The sequence below is a fragment of the Brienomyrus brachyistius genome, chromosome 18 (genome assembly GCF_023856365.1).
Source record: "Brienomyrus brachyistius isolate T26 chromosome 18, BBRACH_0.4, whole genome shotgun sequence".
Classification (NCBI taxonomy): Eukaryota; Metazoa; Chordata; class Actinopteri; order Osteoglossiformes; family Mormyridae; genus Brienomyrus; species Brienomyrus brachyistius.
This window is the reverse complement of record NC_064550.1, coordinates 9,776,392-9,802,301: the sequence shown is the minus strand read 5'-3', so window position 1 is coordinate 9,802,301 and position 25,910 is coordinate 9,776,392. Positions and strand designations below refer to the sequence as shown.

The following is a 25,910-nucleotide window of genomic DNA, read 5'->3' as shown; positions in this document are numbered from 1 at the left end:
AGTTCTCAGTTGTCCTGGCAATAATCCATTTTCAACTTCCAGCCGCATATTGGATTCCATTTGACTGAGGAGACCCGACGAGACCATCGGTCTCGGTTTTCCCGTCCCTGGGGGGGTCGGGGTGGGAGGGGGGAGGGGGGCCTTTCCTCGTGGGGGATTAAATACCTTAAGCACAAAGCGATTCCTATGGGCAGTGGGGTCACCAGCTATCTCAGCAAGTTATACGGGAATGTAATTGTTGGAACACAACATTAAGGTATATGAGGAGGCAGCGAGATCCTGGCCACACCACTCCTGCATAACTGATGAGGTCGCTTGTACACTTTCGCAGTTTCAAGACATTTCAATGGTGTAAAGCAAAGTAAACATGAAAGCAGATTTTACTAACTGAATAAATGACACTTACTTGTGGATAATATCTACTAAACACCAGTATCTATAATATGTGCGTATATGACTGTTAAGGGTTAGAATTGGCACTTATTGATTATATTGGTTATTATTACCGTGCTGTCAGAAACAGATTAATAAGTGGGTAACATCAGTGAAGACGTGGTCTGGTATAGTTTAATTTGGCCAAGGGCAATAATGTTATGTTATTACTGCATAGCAGACCAGGCAGACTCACTCCTGCCCAGTGCTTATGTCTGAGTTGATGCCTCATTCAGCCACATCCAGGACACAGTGTCCACAGCCGCACTCTGTGGCGGACACCAGTCCAAACTTCATTTCCAGCTGCGACCCGCCCTACCAGAATGCTGCCTCCTTGCCTTTGGCATTTATTCCGAAAGGGAAGCGGAACAACCCATTCAGAAATGGGTGGCAGCATGACGTGGTCCGCCGCGGCTTTGGTGACATAGGGAGGCCCATATTCCACTGCGAACTGCCACCAGAAAGCTCACCCTAAAGTTACAGTGAGCTGCCCTAACGTCCCCCTCGCCGGGACCGCAGCTGGGAGTCGCAGAATGTCCAATAAACAATCCCAAAATGTAATCCGGACACTGAGACCAGAAATAAAGTGAAAGTGATGGCAGGAAATAAGCTGGTCTCCTGTTTTGCTGCAAGGTCATTAAGTAACAGGTTATGGAGACATTGCATGCACTGGGAGGACGGAGGAAGCGTTGATGGTAAATTCTTAGCGCTTGGGGCAGAATGGGGGTAACAGCGGGACATACCCTCCCGGCAATCTTCTCCGAGGAATCCCGGGCAGCAGCGCCACTCCAGGGCGGTCACCAGCCGGTAGGTCACGCGGTAGGTGGGCCTGACCAGAGTCCTGTAACTGACATGAACATCACACATACCATGTGTACCATACACACGTGCATGGATGCAGTATAAGATGACAGGCCGAGTAACCTGTTCAGGGGGAGATCATGAAGCACAGCACTCACACGCATGCTCAGAGACACCAGTGCTGTCTTTGGGCCATTGGAGCAAAACCATAGGAAGACAGGAAGTGGGACTCAATCCGATAACCCGAAAAGTGCTCAGGCCCGTTTACGCTTTGCACATCCGCGTAGCTGCAAGTCTCCGCAATGGTCGAGTAACGTAATTTTTGTCATCAGCTATGATTGGGTGTTGACTGACTGGGCGTCCACCACCCCGAACGGGAGCTTCCAGATTCTACCACCCAGGTCCACGGTGCTCTGATTTTTATGAGCATTTATGGATGGATGGACTCCCACTTGCATTCAGTTCCCACAATTCAACATAACATGCCAAATTAAATCCTTCCAGGCTTGAACATTGATGCCGCTGCTTCAAAAAAGCCCAGTCTGCAAGGGAGACTGAAAATGCTAGCATATGCTAAACGTGAACTTGTTCCATCAGCCGTGAAAGTGCAAGACCACGTCGTACGAGAGAGCAGCCAGTGGTGCTTTCAGGCGTAGCACCACCAGCGAAGACTACGAGCCCATTTTGGATGGATCCCAAAGACATAAAACGATGGAATGTAGTGTAATGATGTTTCAAATCACAGATATCTCTGTGATAAATGACTGAGTTCCTGCTCCAGAGTCATTTCGTGGGGCAATGGCAGACAGGGGAATATAAGAATGGCAAAGGAAAAGAAATGAATTCATGCTTTTTGAGGCAACGAGGCCAATGTCTTGCCTGGAATATAAAGTGTTTGCCATTCTGGGTGACTGCCTTGAGTGTAAATCTTACTTACTTGAGAACAAGCAAAGACACAAACACAGTTTTCATACAGGGATTTTAATTAGATAAAATATCTGGTGTCCAAGTAAGTTAAAGAGAAAAGCCTCCAATGAACTGGACTAAAAGTTTTTCAAATATTTATCGCCATTATGTCAGTTCAATGTTTTCATAAGTCTCAAATCACAGCAAACCGTACCAAAGACAAAAATTACTGCTTTATTTAATCAAGATTATTTTGATTTATGGAAAAACACATAATATTTGAGCAACAGGGTGTTCCGACAAACTATCTTCAAATTGATAACAAATATATGAAAAGAATCAGACAGCCCCAATGCAAGCTTTTACTTCATCCGGTAAGCACTCCAACAAGCTAACTGTTTTGACTTATATGTAAAAATGTACAGTTCTGTGCAAAAGTCTTAGGCAGTCCAAAGAAATGTTTAAAGCTGTTTATCTGGGTAGCAAGTGTACTTTGGCTTAGAACAAAAAACACAATTTAACATTAGAACATGTGCAAATTAAGAGTAACATAATAAAAATTGGTAATAATTTCTTCTGTTTTCTGAAAAGTTACTGATATCTAGTTGGATGGCTAGATGAACACCACTTCAGTTCCCAAACTTCTCCTCAGGGGCACCTCAGCCGTTCCATGGTTTTGTTAAATTTCACCAACAGCTCAATTAAATAATGAAATATATTAGTTTAAAAAGGCAGTGACAGATTGACTGGTTGTATGAGGTGTGCTAGTGGCCAAGTCAAACAATACATGGCTGCACTGGACGGTTGCTGCAAATACTAGGATGATTTTAGCAGAGGTTCTGAAATGGCTAAGCTGACACACTTTGACAGGCATAATATCATAGTTTTACACCAACACGAGGATAATCTAAACATCATTAGACAAAAGACTTTTGCACAGTACTGTATATTAAAAAATGTCTTTAGTGTCAAAGATTGTGGATGGGGTTAGATTCACACTTACCAAGGGGATGGGGGGGGGGGGGGGCGGAATGGGCAAGTGGGTGACACTGTGGGCTTATAGCCTTATACATATTAATTTGAGGTTCTTCCAAGTCTTCTAATCCAATGCAGACAGTGACTCCCTAAATCAGTGTTTCCCAATCCAGCTCCCTGCCAGACAGTCCACATTTCTGCTCCCCTAGTGGGAGCTGGGAGGGAGCATCCTGGGGTTATCTTCAGAACCACTGTGACCCTATACTGGACATGCAGCACGGAACATGGATGTATGTGTTAAACTAATACTGATCAGCGATGGATTGAGTTCAAAGCCTCAGAAACACCAACAACCCAAGGATCTGCTGCAGTCCATTATTGCCTAGAAGTGAAACCCTCAATCCACGAAAGTGCACCTTATCACAGACTTGGCAAAAGCAGGAAGTACTTTGAAGTTCATGCCCTGGAGCTTTGCTGTGGATTTTTCACATTATTTGCATTTCTATCTCCAAGGACACACAAAGGTCCATCTGCCTTTGCCATATTTCGTTTAAAAAAACAAAACGAGCAGGTTCTCCAAAGGCTGCCCTTTCTTCTGTAGGTTGTTTACAGAAACTAAAGATGTTTCCCGTTATTGCTGAAGATACAGGGTTCTGCTGTGCCTTCCCTAATTTTTTTTGCAATAATAGGTCTACATTTGCCCAAAAATAAAGCTCAACTGGTTATTACAGGTGTTCTGTTCCGCAAGTCAAACACACAACTCAGAAACATCATTAAGACTTAACTATCAAATACAAACTGTGAACATGTGACTCCCAGTATCCAACAATGTCAGGAAGTACAGATGTTGATGTGTTGCTATGGAGGAGGAAAGTGAGACCAGGTAATGAGACAGAGGAGAGAGAAACAGGTACAATAGAAGCTTCTAGAATCCATACCTTATGAGGTTGTTGCAGGGCCCTGGCCAGCGGCAGCTCTGAAACACCCTCTGCACCAGCTTCTCAGTGCCATTCTGCACCTGGCACGTCACAGTCTTCGACACCGAGTATTGACACCAGTTCCTGCTGAAAGATACCACCAGGGGGTGCAGTTTACTCTTCCTGTACAACACCATGAAGAAGGTTGTCCCTACACTAATCAGAACAGCAACATTAGTCAGGTGCTACCACTTCAAATCAGACTTTTATGTTTGTATTTTTCTTTGTTACTTCCAGCCAATAACAGCAGAATTTCCAGCTACTGTCCGATTGCTTTGACAACAGCTGGGCCAACTTACAAATTAATCTGTTTTTTATTTTTTTTAATTAAAAAAAAAAACCTAGCTATGTTTTCATTGAATGATGAATTCCAGACATTCCACAGTGTGGGACACGAGAAGTGAAACACACACTTGCAGACACTGGAACAGGAGCGGGGCGGGCGGGCGTGGGGGGGTGTGAGGTCAGGAAGTGTGTGGAGTGTGACAAGGAGTTGGGTTCTGAATTTTCTGGGGATCCCAAGCTTTCGCTTCTGTCGTCTGCGGTGAGAGTGAGGCGGTTGGGAGTGACAAGCGTTAACAAGGTTAACTTTGTTGGGAATTAACTTCATTAAGAAGGGAACAATGTCAGTTTTAAAAGGATTTAAAAGAATCTGTCCTTGAATTATTAATGACAGCTTACGCAAGTGACCTAGTGTCTATGGAATGTAAATTCTGATATAACAACAGTGTGAATGGAATTAATACCAATACAATAAATGGATACAAAGGGAAAAATGAATGAAGTTAGATTCAGAATATACCAGGGATGCATTCAATTAAATGTGATATTAAATTATGCAAGGTTCCCCTTCACAGGTGGCCCCCTTGCGTGTGACTTATGCTGCCACTGACCCCAACAAAGATGATTAGTTACACAAAGACCGTGTTCGAATTCAGGGACCGCATCCTTCGAAGGACGCGGTCTATGTAGACTTTGTAAGCTGTGTCCTTCAAAGGACCACGCAATGAATCTTGGGATATGTTGGGCTGCGAAGGATCCACTCGGCAAGGACGGGATGCATTCCTAGACCACATTCGAAGGAGTCTTCAAAATGGGACAGCCCTGTCACGTCGCTGTGATATATTTGTTTTTTGGATGTATCCTTAGAAGGATATGTGTCGAAGGACAATGTGGACAATAGTATGAGTTGATTCAAAATAAAATAGAAATAAAAATCCTAAAATTAACTGGCAAACTGATAGGGCACCTAAGACATATATATGTGATTAATGAGCCATGTCTGTAAATTCAATGACATCTATATGCACCTGTGCATGACCTTAGTAACAATATAGAAGCATTCTCTTTAGTGTACCATTAGTGTATCATTATTGCACCTTTCCTGGAAGTGCGCTTGCAGAATCCCAGGTGTAAACACTTACTGAAGTACTCCAATCTAGACTAAAGTAATACTCTCTTTATGCGAATATATTCAGCGGCTTTATCGGCAGATAAACCTTTGAAAACGGGATAAGTGTGTGTACATCTGTAATGAAAACCGCTACTCTGGTTTCAAAGCTACCCCGTGTAACACAAACTTCCGTCCCGTTTTACCCCGACGTGTTTGGTTCGCGAACAAGCCGTGTAAGATGAGCTCTGAATGGAAGGCGCCACCGCTCGCTCACACATCCCGCAGCATATCTACCAACATGTTGGCTACATGTTATGCTCTCAAAATTGAATCAACCCGTTGTGCGTTAAGAGAACAGGAGTGACACTCCCTTTCATGTAATAAGAAAGTGCAAGAAAGCCCTAAACCTCATCATCTGTTCTACTTTAAGCACACTGAACACTCTATTACAATATTCTGTGAAATAGTTATACAACGTCATTATCTTACTAGATGTTTGTGTTGCAGTCACTTTAGATTTTAGATACTACTCAATAGTGGACATGTTTTCACCACAGACGTTTCTGTCGAATAGCAAATATGATAAATTTCTCTAAAGTTTAGGAATCGAAGCTCCTCTGTTCCCTGACCTCCTAAGAATCACTACAGACCTCCTCTGAACGTCTGCGCTATGCTGAGAGCGCAACGCGAACACGCTGCTTTCTATGAATTAAATTGGATTAGGCTAATTTAACGCGCACTACTGAGATCAATACTTTACATAAACAGAAGTTATCTACTGATGGAGAGCTTCCGTATTTCGGTAGGGCCTTCCAAATTATATCCGTGATTCAACTGAACACAAGTTTAACTGAAATACAAGATAAACAGAAGCAAATCAAAGTTTGAAATATTTGAAGATGAAATTATACAGACCACAAACACACCACCTTTGTTCAGTTTCTTTCAGAGAGTTGTAGGTTTTGCTGCTTTCCTACCTGCATGCTCGGCGCCGTCTTACCTGTGGTGCGTGTTTGTGCTGGCCGGTGGTCCTGTGCTTTGTTCGTTGTTAAGACGCTGCAGTGCGACCCCTGGAAACCGGTAAATAAAACCAGTTCCTCTTGAGAGACCGAAAGATAACATTAAAATGCACAGAAAGTATAAAATAGCCGTTTTCTTCATCGTCCGCACCGGCACTGTTTTTCAATTATAATCAAACGGCTCTCATAGACCCCCTGCAGGAAAGTGCTCTTTCTGATATATATCGCCGGGGATTAACTGCTGAAGCAAATAAAACTGGGCTCATCAATACTCCACGCCGCTATTAAATGAGAGGTTACCCTCTAGACTCATTTTACACTTCCCTTCCCTGTCTAATCTGTGTGTCAGTGGCGCTCTTGCCTTTCAGCTCTTCAGGAGGGATTTAAACTTCTCAAATATCTTGCAGCTCGCGCTAAGACGCACTGAAGTTTGGAGAGGGAGCGTGTGCGGTGCGGATCCTCCGTGTATAATGAGATACACAAAAAGACTGAGAACTGTATATCTCTATAATGGTTCTTTCAGATGGTTTTTCTTTAGAATGAAACATTGGTCAGTTGGGCTTGCGTCTCCAGAGTACTATAACACCTAGCATAAAACACCGGGAAATTATATTATTAAATGGTTTACCAAGCTTTTCAGTATTACGTTTACCCAGGTTATAGAGTAGATTCTTCGGACAAACCAGCCAATAATTTTCAGTGCTATATCGTATATGACACAAATGAAAAGAAAATAACGAGCGCCCTTAGTTTAGACTAAATCTTAACAGCCTGATAGCAAATCAACTTGCAGAAAAAAAATCTGGCTTTAACGGAAATGCATTACTTAATTTTTCACAAGTGGCAACAACATATTCATGATTACGTCTTACTGTCAGATACTGGTGTATCGACAGAAACAATGGCCAATGATAAACGCCTGGTGGCGCTATAATGCAGACTATGACCTGCCAAGGCTTACCCCGTATCTTGCGTTCAGACCAGTTAACTACATTGACTAGAAAACCATTTAAAAATCTCTCGATTTTTAGTTTTCTGCCTATTTTGACAGATGGAAACGACGTTCTGTGGAAAATCAAGAACACGCCGACACACACGTGCTCATAAATATATCTGTATTGTGCCATTTGAGACAAGGATAAAGTCGAACTGTACATCCATTAGATTCTATTGTTCCGCTTTGATCAGAACTCGTTGTACCCGCCATTGTGAGGTATGATACATGACTTGATCTGTTTTGTGATTTTTTTTGGGATGGGTCATACTTAAACATTTTTTCCACAGATCATTCACTTCACCCAGTTTTTGGTGTTCCGCACATAACACATCCCACTGACGATATCGAAGTTGTTCCACGACTCTCACCAACGTTTAGGAAAACAAAATAAAATGAAGCAGAAATAAACAAAATAACAATAAAATGCTTTCCACACATGATATCTGAATCTAAAATGTATGATCAGTTGTCCTTCAGTAAGTGCTCGATCATTCATTCCATATAGATAATCATGTGCAATAATGACCATAACATAGCTTTAGTAAAACAGGAAACTTGTTTCAGAGTAACAACAGATATACGCGATGGCATATCAGAGTGTTTGATATTATGGGAACACAACTTTGTATTTAAACACAGAGGTCCATTTATTGAGGGGGATGGATGAATCTAAATATTGGGGGTACCCCCAACACCTTTGGATAGGCCTATAAGTTAGTTCATACTAGATGAAGGGTGTTCTATTAATGCGTCTCCTAAATGATTTTGTTTATCTATAATGTACACAGAAGAGGAATGCAACTCTACTCCAGACACTAATTGACACTTTCCTATGCAGAATACCGCCAATCGGTCATGTGTGAACCTCGTCACTTGTCAATCTCCTTTCATGCGTATCATTTTAAAAATGATGCCTGTATATTTCACGTGTATCGGGTAATAACGTCTCAGCTTTGCGTTACAATAATCCTGAGTGTCCATTTCTGGTTTCTACTCCAACCACAGTGCATTAATGTATAACTTAAAATTCAAGAAAGAACGGGAAGAGGGCAAAACGTGACCAAAATAGTATCACGTGATGTGCGTGGCGACTAGCAATGTAAACTCTGTGCTTGCTTCCCCTGTTAATTTCTTTCATCGCTGCTGCTAGAATCAATCTGTTTGCTTTCGCTGGCGGCTTCTGAGTACAGTCTTGTATGAGCCACCACACGCTTAACATTTATGAGTGTTTTTTCTGTCGTTATTACCGTTTTCCTTGAGATTCGGTGTGTAAATGTCCACGGCCTTCATAAACCGAAGACGTGAGCCTAGAATGCACTGCGAGAGGTTTTGATTACACATGGAACTGCATTGCATTGCACAAGATTCCGCTTCAGTGCCGTTTTCTGGATTCTGCGGTGCAGCTCCCTCTCAGGCTTAAAGGACATCATTAACGCTTCGTGTTTTTTGACAGCCAACCCACTGGAGGTCTTGGGCCCAAATACCGTGACCCGACACTCGCACCTTTGCTAGGTTGAACTGCCAGTACCGGTGCCCCTTAAAAACGTAGAGGTGTCCATCAGAGCGGCTGAGGGCTCCGTGGGTTCCACGTGGAAGCCCCTTCCAGTCCTCCAGGCCTCGGGGGTAGTAGGGCTCTGGAAGCAGTGTCTTCAGGTTCAGAACGAAGTACTGGGAGCTCTTGAACAGAATCATGTGCCCAAGAGGGGGGTAATAGAAGGCACAGTCGGGACGTCGGGGCAGGCTGGCCTCTGCGTGGTTCCTGGGAAAACCGGGGTCCAAGCTACTGTTCGAGTAGCGCCATAAGCGTCTGCCTGTAGACCGAGGCATGGAGGGAGCGCTTTAATTAATATCTACTGAACGATGCTACTGGGCACATCTCTATGGAACTGCCAATGCAGTATTAAAAACAGACAGTTCAGGTAAGGACTTAAGAACCTAGTCAAATTCAACACTATATTACTTTTCCTTTACATATTCATAAAGGGGATTTGGCTTATTTATATCCTAATTTATTGTGTCGTAGCTCAGCCGACTACACGCAAATGAGGCCCGGTGCAGCGCGCCTGGGGATGGTGCGTCTGCTTTGGCAGGTGTATCTCGGCATACCTTTGAAGAAGTAGAACTTGCCATCCACTGGGGAGAAGGCAGCAGCCTCGATGGTGGGGGGCAGCTGTGGCCAGCGCCGCTGTAGTGGGGCAGGTGCGCTCACATCTCCCTGGGGCGACACCACCCAAAACAGGCCCCCACGGAACACTAAGACCGTCTCGTCCTCGTCTGAAAGACAGTGATACAACAAGCGCCGATACGAGAAGGTAGAATGCACTCTCACATTCTCTCTGCAGAGTAAGCAATAGTGACAAGCTATAAACATCACATTTATTGCAGACAAGCATCCATCCAGCCAGCTTTCATCATGATATTCTTATGTTTTGAGAGAGCCTCATTTTGCTTCACCTATGGCAGGAACCCTGTGAACATGATCCACAAGGGGGCGCTGTCAGCATTCAGTAAGCCTAAAATGTGCTTGTGAAGAAACAAGTAATCAGTATAGCTTGTTGGTATTGGGGTTATTCAGTTAGTGCCACTGTGGCCTCCAGGTTTGGCTGTGGAGGGTTTGCATGTTTTAGGCTAGTGGTTCTGAAACTGTGGTCAGTGTACCTCCAGTGATTGACTGCCCTCGGTTGGTACATGAGAAGGAGAATTTGTTACTGTGATTCAGGTATCCATGATTTTTGCACTCCTGTGGTACTCGGTCACTTTGGTTTGATGAAGGTTACATTCATATAAAACTTATAAAGACACCCAAAGCACATTACAGAAGCAATGATTAGCCTGTTTTGTTAGAGGGACAACATCATTTTTACAGCACATTGTCCCCATCAATGCACTGGGGCACTGGGATCCACACTGACCGCAGGCTGGGCTAACCTGTTGGCCATACCAACACTTTTTCCAGCAGCAACCCAGCTTTCCTGGTTAGTCACCCATCCTGCTTAGCTTCAGATGGATTCCCTGGTCTACCTGGTGGCATGCAAGTGGTAGTTCAAGAAGTTTGAGAAGCACTGTCTTAGGAGATCTTTGGAGACCAGGCATTCTGGAACTAATGGAATTACAGGCCTGTTTTGGCTGGTATAAAACTGTCGCTCATGATCAAATGGGACTCAGTGTTACCCATGGTGATGGCATCGAAGGTGCCCTCGCAGTACAGGGGCGGGCTGGACCCCCGGTCTTCCTCAGTCTGGGTCTGCTCCCAATCCTGCAGAGCTGACATGAACGCTCTCCCGGATGACTGTGTTAACTTTCCATCAGCGGGTTTTCCTGTAGACACAGTGAGACACACGAGCCACCTGTTAGTGATGGCCAAATGAAACTTCATGAACCATTTTCTGTATTTTCTGACTCTAAGAGAATGGTCAACACTTGCATTAATTTTCATGCTGTGTTTTTGTCAGTTAAATAAGATACAAAAATAACTGCAGATCTTGTTAAATTTCATTTCAGTTAGATGTTATGGTATTAACTAGTGACTGACAAAATGATGCTTCATGAACCATTTGATGTATTTTTTGACCCCACTAGATGGTGCTCTTGGCTTGCTTTAGGGCATGCTTTGTGCCCTATTTTGAAGAAAGAGCACCATCTAGTGGAGTCAAAAAATATAGCAAACAATTCAGGAAGCATCATTTTGTCCATCACTAGTACTAACATGAGTCCAAATCAGAAATGGAAACAATACTCTGAATTATTTACCTTACGTTGCTGATCATGACATTCACACAGTAACATTCACTGAACCAAACAGACAAACGTGATTATAATAATATGAAGCCAATTTAAAACATCCATACTCCATAAAACCACAATGCTAAACACTACCTGACTCTCCATTAACATTAATGACACTATGGGGAATAAGACAAAATAAAAGAAAAACAATGGTTTTCAAATTTCTACAATGAGAGACATTTAACAATGGTCCCCTGGATAAGTAAAAAAAATGTCACATATCCATTATGTTTGCAAAACATGTAGGAAATATTTAGGTGGCAGATAAAACTGACTTCCCAAAAGGGCAGCTGACAAAACCGTAATACAATAGCTTTCCTTAATCGTGTTTGCACTGCTTCGTTTGCTTCAGGGAGTGAACGAAAAAAAGAGGATCCTTGGTGTAAACAATGATGGTTCTCCGAAAGGTTCTTTGTCGGTGCCAGTGATCTCTGCAGGCTCTGGAGGGGTGAGTGCCTTCCCTAGACCCTGGCTCTCCCTGAGTCTCCCTGCCCCATGATATAAACGGTGACCCTCTCCCTTGACTGCACCCAGTGGAATTGTGGGAGAATTGTGGGGGAGTGTGACAAACGGCTCCCCCGGGTAACGGTTTGTGAGAGAGCAGACGGGAAAGGGTGGAGCATATTTGCTGAGCTGAAGTCAGCCATTCGGGCTTGTAATGCCGGGTCACCAGAGCATGGATTCCCAGATTGCCATTATTCATAGACCACTCTCTGCCTTCCAGATGCATATAAAACTAATTTCTAGCCATTTCTAAACTAGAAGCTGGATTTCCAGTGTAGTTCTATTACTTATTACAGTGACTTTATCAGTTACTATCATGTCCTGCTGATTGATTATACAGTTGCGCAAATTAATTGAATTGAGTTGTCACACACATGCATGCTGAGTGGATGGAGAGAGGAAGCACTGTGCCCACAGATTGGCAGGCCTGCTCGGGTGGGGTTAGAGCTGAGTGGATGGATAGAGCAGGCACTGTGCCCACAGACTGGCAGGCCTGCTCAGGTGGGGTTAGTGCTGAGTGGATGTACAGAGGAGGCACTGTGCCCATAGACTGGCAGGCCTGCTCAGGTGGGGTTAGAGCTGGGTGGATGTACAGAGGAGGCACTGTGCCCATAGACTGGCAGGCCTGCTCAGGTGGGGTTAGAGCTGGGTGGATGTACAGAGGAGGCACTGTGTCCATAGACTGGCAGGCCTGCTCAGGTGGGGTTAGAGCTGGGTGGATGTACAGAGGAGGCACTGTGCCCATAGACTGGCAGGCCTGCTCAGGTGGGGTTAGAGCTGGGTGGATGTACAGAGGAGGCACTGTGCCCATAGACTGGCAGGCCTGCTCAGGTGGGGTTAGAGCTGGGTGGATGTACAGAGGAGGCACTGTGCCCATAGACCGGCAGGCCTGCTCAGGTGGGGTTAGAGCTGGGTGGATGTACAGAGGAGGCACTGTGTCCATAGACTGGCAGGCCTGCTCAGGTGGGGTTAGAGCTGGGTGGATGTACAGAGGAGGCACTGTGCCCATAGACTGGCAGGCCTGCTCAGGTGGGGTTAGAGCTGGGTGGATGTACAGAGGAGGCACTGTGCCCATAGACTGGCAGGCCTGCTCGGGTGGGGTTAGAGCTGGGTGGATGTACAGAGGAGGCACTGTGCCCATAGACTGGCAGGCCTGCTCGGGTGGGGTTAGAGCTGGGTGGATGGATAGAGCAGGCACTGTGCCCATAGACTGGCAGGCCTGCTCGGGTGGGGTTAGGGCTGAGTGGATGAACAGGGGAGGCGCTGTGCCCACAGACTGGCAGGCCTGCTCGGGTGGGGTTAGAGCTGAGTGGATGAATAGAGCAGGCACTGTGCCCATATCTGACGTCCATCTTAACTGTGGTAAATCTGTCTGCATATACAAGCGTTTTAATTAATTTGCACTAAGGTGTAGCTGTTTACAAGTACACTAGATGGGGTCTCATATTCAAAGAACATAAAGAACACAATATGTTTGTAAAAAAGTGATCATTACAGGCTGTAATACTTTAATCCTGATATCCTCTGCTTTTGGTGAAACTTAACTAAGATTATACAATCAGTCCTCTTTGTGCAAATTTCTTTTCTTCAACCACAAAATCGTCTGACTATGAAAAATTAAACAAAACTCAAACTAGAAATCTTGTATCAAGAAATGTGTGTTTCTCTTCAGGGTCGCTCCTGTCTGCCTCTGAAGCCTCTGACCGTTTACCGTCGCCTGGGTAAATCGGCAATTATTCTTTCTACAAAACCCATTTCTATGGTATTTCGCAGGTGTGAAGCATGTGATACTGGGTTAAACCCCCAGCCAACATTCCTGTGTAAACAGCCCCCGGTGAAAAACAGCAGCACAACCCGATCGTCCCACCCAAGAAGAGACGGCGGTAGGTGCAGCAAACAGCGTTATCTCACACCATGTCTGGGGGCACATGAAACATCTCCTAGAGTTGATGTTGACATGAAGGAAGTAAAATACAGATGCTTCTCACTTTACGGTGGTTTGACTTCGCAATGGTGCAACAGGTATGCACATTTAGAAGTCATAAAGCTTTGAATTTTCATTTGTTCCTGGGCTATGAATGAATTGAGATGAATAGAAAATTGACCTGGATTATATTTTAGCTTACTGGTGATTAGATGAAATCCAGATTAACATCCTTTCCTTGATAAACACAAGAAAAGATACATCTTAATAAAGGTCCATGATAAAAGGACCCACTTAATATCACGTAAAAGGAATATTATTCGATTGGGAATGCTCATTAAATTGCACTGTTCCTTTTGAGTGGAAAATTTGACCAATAAAACTTTAAGTAAAACTATGCATGGTTTACAAAGGTGTGTGTGAATGGTTTTATGGTGTAGCTTAATAAAATCACTTCCAGGTGTGAAATGGGAAGGTGTCATACATGGATAAGGTTTCACAGGGAGATGGAGCCTCTTTCCATGTCAGTGTTTCCCAAATTACATCATACAAAAATAGGTGTGGTGTGGGCGCTCAGTGGGTTAGTAGTGTAGCTTCACAGGCGGGGCGGGGGGATTCACTTATCTGTGGATTAATTTATCCCCCTAGGTTGACATCAGCAAGGACACTCCGGTGACCGTACCATTTTTCCCGAGGAGAGGTGGGGCTGAGTTTTGTCGGGGCCTTACGCTTAGTGTAGGATAGCTTATGCAATAATAAGCCCCTATTCACACATCCAGGATGGTTCTTTCTATTCTCTGTGTTTATGGGCATAGTCTGAGGGTGCAGTGAGTGCAACTGCACCCCCTACTGGTCAGATGAAAATGCTATTTGAATGTATTAAATTCAATAAAATTTAATTACATTATAAAGTTATATTTCAAAACGTGGCTCATGTTAGTCACATCAGTGTGTCATAATAATTTATTACCTATGCTTATGGGTACTCTGGTTTACTTCTGCAGTCCAAAGACATGCGGTTAGGCAAACTGGTGTAAATTCCCCATAATGCACAGCTGTGCTAGTGGGTGTGGCCTGTAGTGGATGTGCCTTCTTGGATTGGCTGCAGACTCACCCTGTACTGGAAAAGCAGTCACTGTTTCGACTGTCAGATGACGTGGGTGTATTATAGTGATGGACGAAATGATGCTTCATGAACCATTTGCTGTACTTTTTGAACCCACTAGATGGTGCTCTTGGTTTGTTTTGTGCCATTTTTATAAACACAGGGCACCATTTAGTGGGGTCAACAAACAGAGCATGATGCACTATTTTGTCCATCACCAATGTATTATTACTGTGCACCGACACATTAACATAGCGCAACCTCCACTGCAGCTACTTGACTATAGCGGCAGTCCGGCTCACCGTAGAGCTGCTGCACAGCGATGATGTCATCCCAGCTGAGCACCAGCGCCTTTCCCAGCTTCCTGTAGTATGGTGACATCAACGCCCGGCGCAGTGGCGAGTGCTCCAGCCCCAGCGTGTGGCCGATCTCGTGCGCGACCACCATGAACAGGTTGTGCCCCTTGCGGCTGTGCAGCGTCCAGCGCTCGGCCATGTCGAAGTGTGCCTCTCCCCGGCAGGGGAAGAACGCATGTGCGAGAGCGCCCCCTGTGAGTGAACATGCAACATTGCGGGCATGATAAGCCAACTTGATGCATTCTGTCAGGTAATGACCTGCCTGACATGTACGGTATCAATTCATGAACAGTTCTTGGTTTTTCTTGCACAATCATATGGAACCTGGAACACTGATCATTACATGAATCAGAAAGATGGAATATTTTACAACCCCATCGGACCCATACATTTTTTATTCTGGACTTTTATTCGTGCAACAAAACCATATGTACAGTTTTTTGTAGCCCCTGATTCATAAACTTACAAGAATAAAACAGACTTCTGAAGTGCGTGAGTTGGTATTTTGCCAGTACAAAGAGAAAAATCTAGCAAACCCTAACCAAGCTGGTAGTATGGAGATATATTCAATACACTGATCTGACCACATGCACTTTGCGTATTCTCCTGAAAGCCTTAAAATAGCATTTACTGAAAAAGCAATTTGAAGAAATTCCAGGATACATTTGATCACATCCTTTTTTTTTGCTCTCAAAAGCATAATCCATTGAAAAGTAACAGTATGAAGAGTTTAGCCTACAACAGAGTCTGGCCCGACCCAGTACTTATCAGGAGTTTTGATATACAACTTGCATTAGCACATGTATTTTACATTGTAAAATAGCAGTCGTACTTTTTTAACTATAAAGAGACTTTTGAGCAAATCGCAATTTTTGTTACTCATTAAGCAGTCAATTGCTCCTCGGTATTTTTCATTTACTCCAATGTTTCCCAATCCGATCCTTGGGGACCCACAGTCGGTCCACGTTTTTGATCACTCCCAGTTCCCTACCCGACAGTCCACATTTTTGTTGGGAAAAAACGTGGACCGTCCCCAAGGACTGGATTGGGAAACACTGACTTAGTCATATTTTCCCACACAGGGGCTCTTGCAGTCCACCGGCAATGCTTTTGAGTCACACGGCATCTGTGCAGTGTTTGTGTACCTGCAGAGCAGCAGGGAGATGCTCGACCACGATCCCCCACCTGGGCCGTCGAACGCGTTCCCTGTGCCGTCATCGTGCTCGCCCTCGAAGAAGGCCAGGCGGATATCAGCCGGCCCCTCGGCCACCTCCCGGAAGGCCAGGGCTGAGACGTTGCTCCACAACTGGAAGGCGGCACGCACAGCCAGCCGCACCTGGCCGGTGGAGAGGTGCCGAGGCCCATTCACAATGCGGTAGGTCAGGTGACGCTTGTGCCACCTGTCCCCTGTAGGGAAGCCCAGTACACAGGAAGGACAACCATGTGATCACTTTCATGCGACTATCAGTGGACTTTCCACCAATCAGCTGCCTCACAGCACCAAGTATCCATGAGAAACTAAACATTACAACCCTAGAAAGATGCAGGTGTGGAAATGTAAATATTACAATGCAGGGATGTTTTTTTTTTAAAATAAACTACACACATCCGTTTGCAGAAGACCAGTATAAAATGGGATAATACTGCAGAAATACTGATAATCTGCAGAAGCCTCCGCAGGCTTCCAGTAAAAGCTGGAACGGAAACATTTCCTGCTGGTAATGGCAAAGGGTACTTTCTTTTGGAAAACGCAGTACTACACAGTTTCATTTGGATCCTTGGGATGTTGTCTGGAAATTAGCAGAATAAATGTAGTATTACTTTCTGGTTAAGTCGCAGGCTTGGATCCCAAGAGGCAATCTGTTGTTGCTGCCTTGAGCTATGTACAGTACTTAGCTAAAATAACTACATCTGGCTTTATAGATGGGTAAACCCTAAGCTCCATCGCTTTAGTTAAAAAAATAAGTAAATCACGTCAGATGAAAGCATTTCCTAGAACTGCACTTTATTAAACTCTACACTGATGTACAGCATTGTATGGAGACCATACACATCGAGTGGCTTATAAACCGTCTTCGGTTTCAGGCCTTCTGGATACTTTCAAGCTTATCGGGCACCACAAAGCATGTGTTAGTCATGTGACTCTGAATCTCCCAGCTCAGAGGCAGGCCCTTCATTCAGAAACGGGTCGCAGCAAATGCTGCCGTAAGGAGCTATCAAAAGAGCACCAGATATGGGGAAGAGATCCATCATCCGACGAAGGCCAGACAGCCAACTGGACAAAGCGGCAGAATCATATCATGGCAAGGGGCTTTAGCGAAGCCACGAGAGCGCTCACTAGCGGCCACTAGAGGGCAAAGAAATACTGCGGCCGAGTGCCCGAACGGTGCAAACACATTACAGTGGTGTCAGCGGCCTCCGTACAGCAGAACTCGCTGACTCACCCTCTCTGTCAGGAGCACGAGGGTCGCCTGCAGCCCTGGGCCGATGCGCAGCCGCACTGATAATTAAGACAAAAGGGTCTCGGCTGGACATGTGGTCATTACCGCAGCCGACGCAGGCCGAGTTCTCAGGTCTCCGCGGCGGAGCGGCGCACCTCATGTTTAAGAGGGAGGTGATCGTAGTGGCAGATTAAAGCAGGCCTCGAAGATACAGCCACAGGGGCCAGGATGTTGGGCACCGAAGATATTCCCCGACTTCCCTTATGGAAGTCATTACAGCCACAGTTTAGAATGGGAGACAAACACGAGGAAGTGCTTTACATTCCTAGATCGAGATTACTGGCCACTTCAGAAAAGAGAACACGTCAGGTAAATTTGGGGCTTTAGCTCTTTGTCTACATATAAAGTAATTTCTACATATAATTGAAAATTCCCTAAGGAAAAGCCTCTCAGAGTTATATCATTTTTGTATATATAATTTCTTCGTTTAGTCTTAGATAAAAGATAACAATTAAATACAGGACAAGCCTTTTTCATTCAAAAACAAAGGATCGACATCTAAATGATTTCTAAACAATTATATGTTTAATACATTTCCAGATAACGTTAATTACCTATCTGTTGAAATTCAAACTGAACACTGTTTATAGGAATGATCGGAGTGTTATGCACATAGTGACCTCCCAGAATCGTCTGCTTAAATTGGGCGCAGTCACATGTCAGTGGTATCAAACTTGCCTCCAGTCACAGTCAGGCTAAACAGAAGGATACTTATGTTAAATAAAGCCACGTTTGTTGAAAAAGGACAATGCAAAAGCCTACATTGGTATGTAGACCTCACTACTTTTTTTCATACTGGATTTGGAATGTGGGGCTTTGGGTTATGGCCAGACTGACCAAATATAAGACACACTTGTATGATTGTTAATGCATTCTCTGGTCATCTGAATACATTAGAATAAGAAATTACGATTAATTCTGACTACAGCAAATTTTCCCTTGGACCCCATTCAAATCGGAGCAATCTTTTGCTCCCCCCCCCAAAAATGGAAACAACATCCTTCACGCCTGTCCCAGTTGGCTTGATGAAACCAGAGCCTGGTAATTGACCTCACTGTAGTAACATGGGGTCCCCTGCAATCAGCAGCCCCTCAGATTTTTGAGATATTTCAGATAAACACCAACAGCCCCGACTGCAGCTGTTTGGTATTCGCAAGTGGTTGGGTAATCGTCTTAATGGCTACATTCCTGAAGCATGAATGAACGCTTCCAGTAGATGTAGAATGTATAGTCACCACCATACAGCAACAATACAACAAAGAGTTGAGAAGAATATTTTGTATACAAAGCATTAGAAATTGACTATATTTAGAACAGAGCAGAACTCAATAGAATAGAATAGAATAGAACAGAACAGAACAACATAACACAATAGAATAGAATAGAATAGAATAGAATAGAATAGAATAGAATAGAATAGAACAGAACAACATAACACAATAGAATAGAATAGAATAGAATAGAATAGAATAGAATAGAATAGAATAGAATAGAACAGAACAACATAACACAATAGAATAGAATAGAATAGAATAGAATAGAGATACTTTATTCATCCTATGGGGAAATTCTCTTTTCCAGTGGTCTCCATGAGACACACCAACATATACACAGGTGGCAGCAAGCTTGGTGGTTAAAATGCAGGGTCATTGGGAGACACTTTGGCCAATAGTCTTTGCAATATATATTAAAATATTCTGACTAATTCAGAAACTTGTTACAATATTGTTTTTAATAGTGGCCATGCTCTGCCTCGGTGACCTGCTAACTACGAGTGGTGTGAAGTTCACATGGCCAGACCGAGCTCAGCAGGTCATTTTCAGCCCTGGGACAGACCCCAGAGAATCGGCTCAGACAGCATTCCTGAGCCACTGAGGGCAGGTCTGCACAGTTCCACTGGGAAGGTCTCTGAGCAAGCTGTCACGTGTCTTAATTACGCCTTAGCCAATTCTGCAGTCAGTACAGTAGGTTTCAACAGAGCCTTTGCGGGTTTCTTTACAAATCCAGGCACAATGCCCAGTGGTGATGGACAGCGGGATGAGAAAAGTACTTTTTGGGAATTGCAATGCATCTATAAATATGCTCTCACCTTATTCCTGCACAGATGGTGACAGATGCAGAACAGATACTGAAAGCAGATACATTTTTTGAGCAGTAAAAGAAAGCAATATCTATCTAACCTACATAGACCACCACTACATTGATACAGTGCTACAAATAAATGTACATTGTTAAATGACCGGAAATAAGTTGCAAGATATTTAACCTCCTGAAAGCCCATGTGTCAGTCAGGAAAACACTTTATGCAGTGAGTATTTCAGTTATTAAGGGATTAAGGAATACATCAAATATGGATTTGTAAAAATTAATTTAACTGCTTTTCTGCAAGGATTAGTTCAGTTTCGTGTAGATTTTTACGTTAACACAAAGGGATTCCTTCATAATGGAATACAATGCACTCAAAGTATTATGCACATGGCTACAACTATTTATCAAAACAGATTATAGCCATATTCATTATGCATTATGAATGCTCTATGAAGCTCTCATCTATAATGCACTATAAATACCTTCATAATGCATTATAATGGCTTATACTGACCGTTATAATGCATTACGAAGGCATCTATAATGCATCATAATGACTGCTTTAAGTAAAGTGTTACCGGCATTTCTTACAGCAGTTAAAAGGAGAGGTACCTTTTGTGTTGTTAGACATGCATGTGACCTCAAGCTCCATGTCCGGGGAAAGAGACTATGAACAGTTTCCCGGCTTCTTCAAACCATTATGCTTCCCTGCATAATACTGTATGACTGACAATTCGTAAAAGATAGTGGATTGATAAGGAAACAAATCATAAAGATGCGAATCAGCTGCTGTTCATTTGCTGGCAGTTACTGAAGTGTTAAGCACATACACCAGTGGCCAAAATCGTGCATTTTCACTAGACATTACACTTTAAGAATGACTACAAGAATACTGGTGGTAAAGTTTACGAACAATCAAAAAATGTTACAAATATCATACATTGAATGATTAAAGAGTAACCGGAACAACAGTTGAATAAAGTTCTGCAAACTCTAAAAACTGGAATTGTTTCCACAATTTTCGTCATTAGTGTATACGACGGTCACAGAATTTAATTTTTAAAAATTAGATAAAATTAGGGAAAAAATGTCAGATGTATCCTTTGTTCCATCTTCCCAAAGCCTGGAATTTCGAAAAGGAAAAGCTTGTGGCTTTGTGAGTCTTGTGCACTGACCTGTCCGGGCGTAGCGCTTCATTCTCCGGTGCCCACTAGTTGTGGCCACCTCGCCTTTTAGGAGACCGTTAATTCTGTGCGACCAGGCCCGGTGGCTCCGCCCATCCCTCACGCCACACCTGGGGGCTCCCATCTGCTGCAGGGTGACACTGTCCAGCTGGCCTGTGACCGGAAGCTGGGACAGCCACTGAAACTCCCTAAGGGGTAGCAGATCATGTCAGATAACTAGTTTGTACCTCAATTTATAATCGATGACAACGTTTCACAATCCGGTCCTCAGGGGCACACAGCCAGTTCACATTCTTGCTCCTTCACAGCTCCCTGCCGGACGGTCCACATTTTTACTCCCTCTACTGGGAGCTGGGAGGGAGCAAAAACATGGACTGTCTGGGGAGGACTGGATTGGGAAACAGTAATCTATAATATGCGAAGGAATCAATTGCATTGGAAATTTTTTTCATTTATGCATCATCTGTCTAAACTGCACAGCTGTTCATAAACATTCTTGGACTGATAACCCTCAATGACAACTGGTTTTATGGCCCCTTCCTCTTGCCGGTGACAGGAAGTGAAGTTCTTCAGCATCTGGGCATATAACTATATATCTGTAAAGCAAGGATGCAGTCAATGGTAAACCACTTCAGACAGAGGCAAGAGTGTACCTAAAAATTCTAGGCTCCCTGACAGAACGTCACCTTTGGTCCCTCACCCAATATCACATATAATTTTACACATTCATGGGCCCTTTTTAAGTGCTGAGCCCCCTGCATCTCTCAGAGCATTCCTGCCCCTCTGAGAACCCCCGCTCAAAGGTTTGCATTGACGGGGGACTATTTAACATTATAATGCAACAATGCATATATTTTATGTAAACTTCCAGTTATCAATAAAACCAGGGCAAAATGTACACTTTCAGTCAAGTCAGATGCACTTGCTAACTCAGAAAATAATCAGATCATGTAAATAATCAGATCATGGAAGTAGTTGTTCTTTGGTTTTAAACATTAACGCTCACTGGCCATATCGAGAGATACAGTCTTAAAATATTTTCTTTGTCAAGAGCATGTCATATTGAAATTAAGCATAGGTAAGTGATTCGTTGGGTCATGGGCTGGAACGTTCTGCTTGAGTAACGCCAATTGTAGGTAGTGCTGCCCCTACATGGCTGCAGGTTCTGCAAGACTTACATAATCCTGCAAGCAGCAATCGGGCTACATGCGCTTGTTTTTCTCGCTGTGACTGAAACGCAACAAACTTTCATTTAAGCCCAAATCTGACATCAACAAGTATAAGCTTCAGCTATACATGTGTTACTGGAAAAGTACAAACCTTTCTACAGCTGGATGTGGTTGCACTTGGATATGATCCCAAACGCTGTGTGTACCACTGTAATGTCTGTCCTGTCGTGAATGCGGCACTGTGGGTTCTGGAGGAACGCTATTTGGTTTAACTATGTTTTGCACACAGCTGAAATGGCAATAAAGCTTTATTTGACTTTACTTGATTACCTGAGAGCTGAATCGAGCTCAGCTGAACTGTGCTTGTGTTCTTCCTGACGTAGATACCCGTATTTCTCCAGGAAATCCTGCATCGATGAGACACATTTATCACTTTGGATTTTGCAAAAGCATTAAAGCATCTAACCCCATCGACTAGCATTAGCCCTTCTTATAGTTGGTATTGCTACTCTAAATACCATTAGCTGCTCAGTGCCACTCATGAAACATTTTGCCGTCACGGTCTATTGATAAGCAATGATGTCGGTTCTCTCCAAGGTCATTAGACGAGGTCAAGCCAAAATCATACTATGAGGCCATGAATAGCAAAGTGTGTGCTTTATAATAGAAACCAGAGGATCACTTGGGCTGCAGCAATGCTGACAGCTAGAACATCTGGTGAATGGTACGGAGTTAAAAGCCTTGGCACTGCATAAAAGGAGCCTTCTGACTCTTCCCATATGTTTGTTGGGAGAATCAAACATGGCATAAACACCAATCAACATGGAGGCTGCCCTGTAGGGATAACGGTACAGATGGAGCCGAGAACCTCAAGCAGTATTCCATACTGGGGGCATGTTACTCTATAGTTGCAAACCTCCTCCAATTTGTTTATGACGCCCCGTAGTTCATCCCCACGCTCTTCACATAGCGGACCAGCCCGCGGTTTCGGCTCTTCAGAACTGACTTTTACAGCTGGGCCGAGGCCTCTCTTCTCCCAGACCCACCCATAAGAAAACGGTCCCCTGACAGCAGGACGTCGATGCGGCAGGCCTGGGAAAAAGGCATCTACACACAAACACGGCCAAGATCGAAGATAGTTATTTACAAAGGGCACATCCTGGACAGGATGCCCGTCATCAGGAATCCTGCACGCAGGCCATGCCTGCAAACACACACACATACACACATATACACAAATACACAAATCCAACTGTCTATTAACTGTGGCAGAAAACACATGCAAACATCCAAGCCCAGCACACTGAGAGCTTAAGGCAGGAATTAGATCGACAACTGAGGTGTGCAAGTCTACAATGCCAAAATAAACCAACAGAAATGTATTTCATTTGAAATGCAGTAAATATAATAAGTTTTAACTGCTACATGAGAAACCGTGACCTTCACCAAAAGAGGTGTCTGCAGATGGATGGATGGATTGGACGATTTTATCATACTTTTGTTTATCAAACTGAGTTCCAAGCAATAGAGAAGTATTTACATGTGGCTTATTTTTTCTTTTTTAATTTCCTCTATTAGCGTTTAAAACACACGATTGCCCAGTAAAAGCTATTGTTTTTATGTTTGCTCTTTGATAATAGCGATCAAATATTCAATAAGCATCCAAGTCAGGATCTGAAATTGACATGATTACGGTTTTTCCCCTAGGAAACCGATTTTCCACAACAAACGAGAGTGTTTCACAGAAACATCAAGACAACACTTGTTGGTAAAAATGTGAAGAAGGCACAAAATTTGTTGAGAACTTGCCTCTTCAAGCATTTCACGTGCTGAGAGAAGTTTGACGGGAACATGACAATTAATGGCTCCTTCATTCGGATTTAGCCCTGCAGCGATTTTCAGCCCTGCATGAAAACCCTTTCACACGCTTTCAGCTTGGTATGCTGCGGAGAGCCTGCGAGAATGAAGCGCCTTTCGGCACATTTAATCCACAGAGAAGGTGATCAAAACTATGGAGCAACTCTTGACATGTTGCCGTTATATGACAACATTCCAGTAACAATGGGAGGGGGCGGGGGGGGGGCTGTAATCTTAGTGTCACTGTGAGAGGCCCGTGTCATACCATAATAAGCTCTGTTCTGTCTCTGACATCCAGAAGAGTAAATCAGCAAAAAATAACCTTTAGAGGGGAACTAACTCTTGGAAAAAGTGATAACTGACAGTGAGAAGCTAAATGCGGCTGATGTGCAAAAATAGGGAAGCCGAAATTAAAGGCACGCCGGATTTTTTCTCTCTTTTTTATATCCCCGGTATTTCGGTCGTGTACGCGTGAGGGATAGAAGTAGATATTCGCTTACAGCTTACACATGCCTTGTCAGCCAGAGCTGAGAAAGAAAACAGTGCTTCTCAAATGACCCGCAACTCCCAGCGCCACAGGACCGCATCTGAAGAGCCGCTATGTCGCGGTTAGCCATAATTCTACCCCCGCCTGGCGCTGGATGATGTCCACAAGAGCCGGCGGATTCGGGTCTCTGTCAGCCAGTGTTTATGGATCAAATCCTTTCTGCCTAAATGACAAGTGCCATTCAGTGCTGGAGGCTGACAAGCGCTAGTGCCGATGTTAAAACATCCTGTTATACTCATTGCCTAAAAACCCGAACCTACTTCGATGTGTGTATATTGGAATGTAACTCTAGTCGACACCTGTGGGTGATATAACCTTAATTGATAGGCCCACCACCCAAAAATTATTTCAGATCATTTCAATCAAATCAGATAAATTAGCAAAAAATTGCTTTGCCTTTCAGTCTATTCACTTCAAAAGTTGATATTTCTTTCTGCACTGGCTACAATTTACAGTTTTATTGGTTTTAGGTACACCACTTGTAAGTTATTAAAATGCCTGCGGATATATACTTTGTTAAAGAGTTAATGGAAACGTAAGAACCACGCAAACATAAAACAAAAAATGTAAAACTAAAAAATACTGCCCTGACAGTATCAAATGACAATTATACACGTGTCGTGCAGCTTTCGCACTTAAGCAGCTTTTACCTAGAATACTAACGCAGGATCCTATGCTCCCGTTTCTGCTTTATTTGTTTGGTGTTGCAGTAACGCACGCAGTCACACCGACATGCCCCATTACCTGCGCAGTGTCAGCGCGCGGAAACTCCGCCACCCGCGAGACTGCGGTCCCCTTCGCGAGCAGCAGCACCAGCAGCAGCAGCAAATGATGAAGCAGCCTCCCAGATATACTTCGTGGTGATATGACATTAACACTCATCCTGGACTCCTGACAGCTAACGCAATCCAACACACATTTTGTAGTCTTGCACTTTAGGAACTTGGTGCCATGGTTTTATTTACCTAATAGGCGATTCCCTCATTCCCTTGCCTACATTCTTGTCCTTCCCATGCCGGATATGTTATTATAGCTATCCGTAGCCTATGGGCAGGGAGAGTCACGTACTTTGCTCTTGGAGCGGAACCGCCCACCTCAGGCGGGGGTGAGCGCATGTCGTTACAATTGCATTAGCGCTGGTAATAACGGTTTTACAAACCGATAGTAATATGGCCGGAAATAACATTGTGTGGTTAAAAGAAAAGACGAAATTAAATGGGCTCACCATAGGAGACAGAGGACATAGCGTTCCATTCAAATCCATTGAGTGCCCAGCACATTTTGTACTGGATGCTAGCGAACACCGCTATTTTTACACACACCAAAGCGGATAGTTGTCAAATTGAAATATCAGACAAGAGCCTTATTACACAAAAAAAAAAAAAAAAA

General features: G+C 43.8%; 2 protein-coding genes across 4 annotated transcripts in view; both read right to left on the bottom strand.

The window, feature by feature from the left end:
- Positions 1–6,908, bottom strand: part of LOC125713332 (collagen alpha-1(XXVI) chain) — a 41,856-nt gene extending 34,948 nt beyond the window's left edge. Inside the window, exons 1-3 of one of the 2 annotated variants that reach the window (XM_048984354.1) lie at positions 6,485–6,908; positions 4,053–4,178; positions 1,176–1,279 (exon numbers count right to left, since the gene is read on the bottom strand). In XM_048984354.1, the coding sequence (XP_048840311.1) occupies positions 1,176–1,279; positions 4,053–4,178; positions 6,485–6,645 (391 nt within the window). In that variant the 5' untranslated portion in view covers positions 6,646–6,908. The remainder of the gene's footprint in view (positions 1–1,175; positions 1,280–4,052; positions 4,179–6,484) is intronic. The other variant, XM_048984355.1, reaches the window with a different exon arrangement.
- Positions 6,909–7,601: 693 nt separating this feature from the next.
- mmp28 (matrix metallopeptidase 28) lies at positions 7,602–25,857 on the bottom strand. 2 transcript variants are annotated; one of them, XM_048983832.1, is made up of 9 exons: positions 25,266–25,857; positions 23,164–23,224; positions 22,448–22,524; positions 20,940–21,136; positions 16,361–16,582; positions 15,122–15,367; positions 10,672–10,818; positions 9,607–9,774; positions 7,602–9,311 (listed from the first exon to the last, which is right to left on the bottom strand). In XM_048983832.1, the coding sequence occupies exons 1-9, from the start codon at positions 25,391–25,393 to the stop codon at positions 8,917–8,919; spliced, it is 1,641 nt and encodes a 546-aa protein (XP_048839789.1). In that variant the 5' UTR covers positions 25,394–25,857; the 3' UTR covers positions 7,602–8,916. The 2 variants fall into 2 exon arrangements, with proteins under 2 accessions (XP_048839789.1, XP_048839790.1); XM_048983833.1 differs by lacking the exon at positions 23,164–23,224 and having other exon boundaries at positions 25,266–25,855.
- Between the last annotated feature and the right edge of the window lie 53 nt (positions 25,858–25,910).

Bases quoted from the DNA above. Each gene is read 5' to 3' on its own strand.
- mmp28 (XM_048983832.1), bottom strand. From the start codon at position 25,393: ATGTCATATCACCACGAAGTATATCTGGGAGGCTGCTTCATCATTTGC. The intron at 10,819-15,121 runs GTGAGCCGGACT...CTGTGTCTACAG, and splicing joins CGCTGTGCAGCAGCTCTACG to GAAAACCCGCTGATGGAAAG. The intron at 9,312-9,606 runs GTATGCCGAGAT...CTCGGTCTACAG, and splicing joins CAAGTTCTACTTCTTCAAAG to GCAGACGCTTATGGCGCTAC.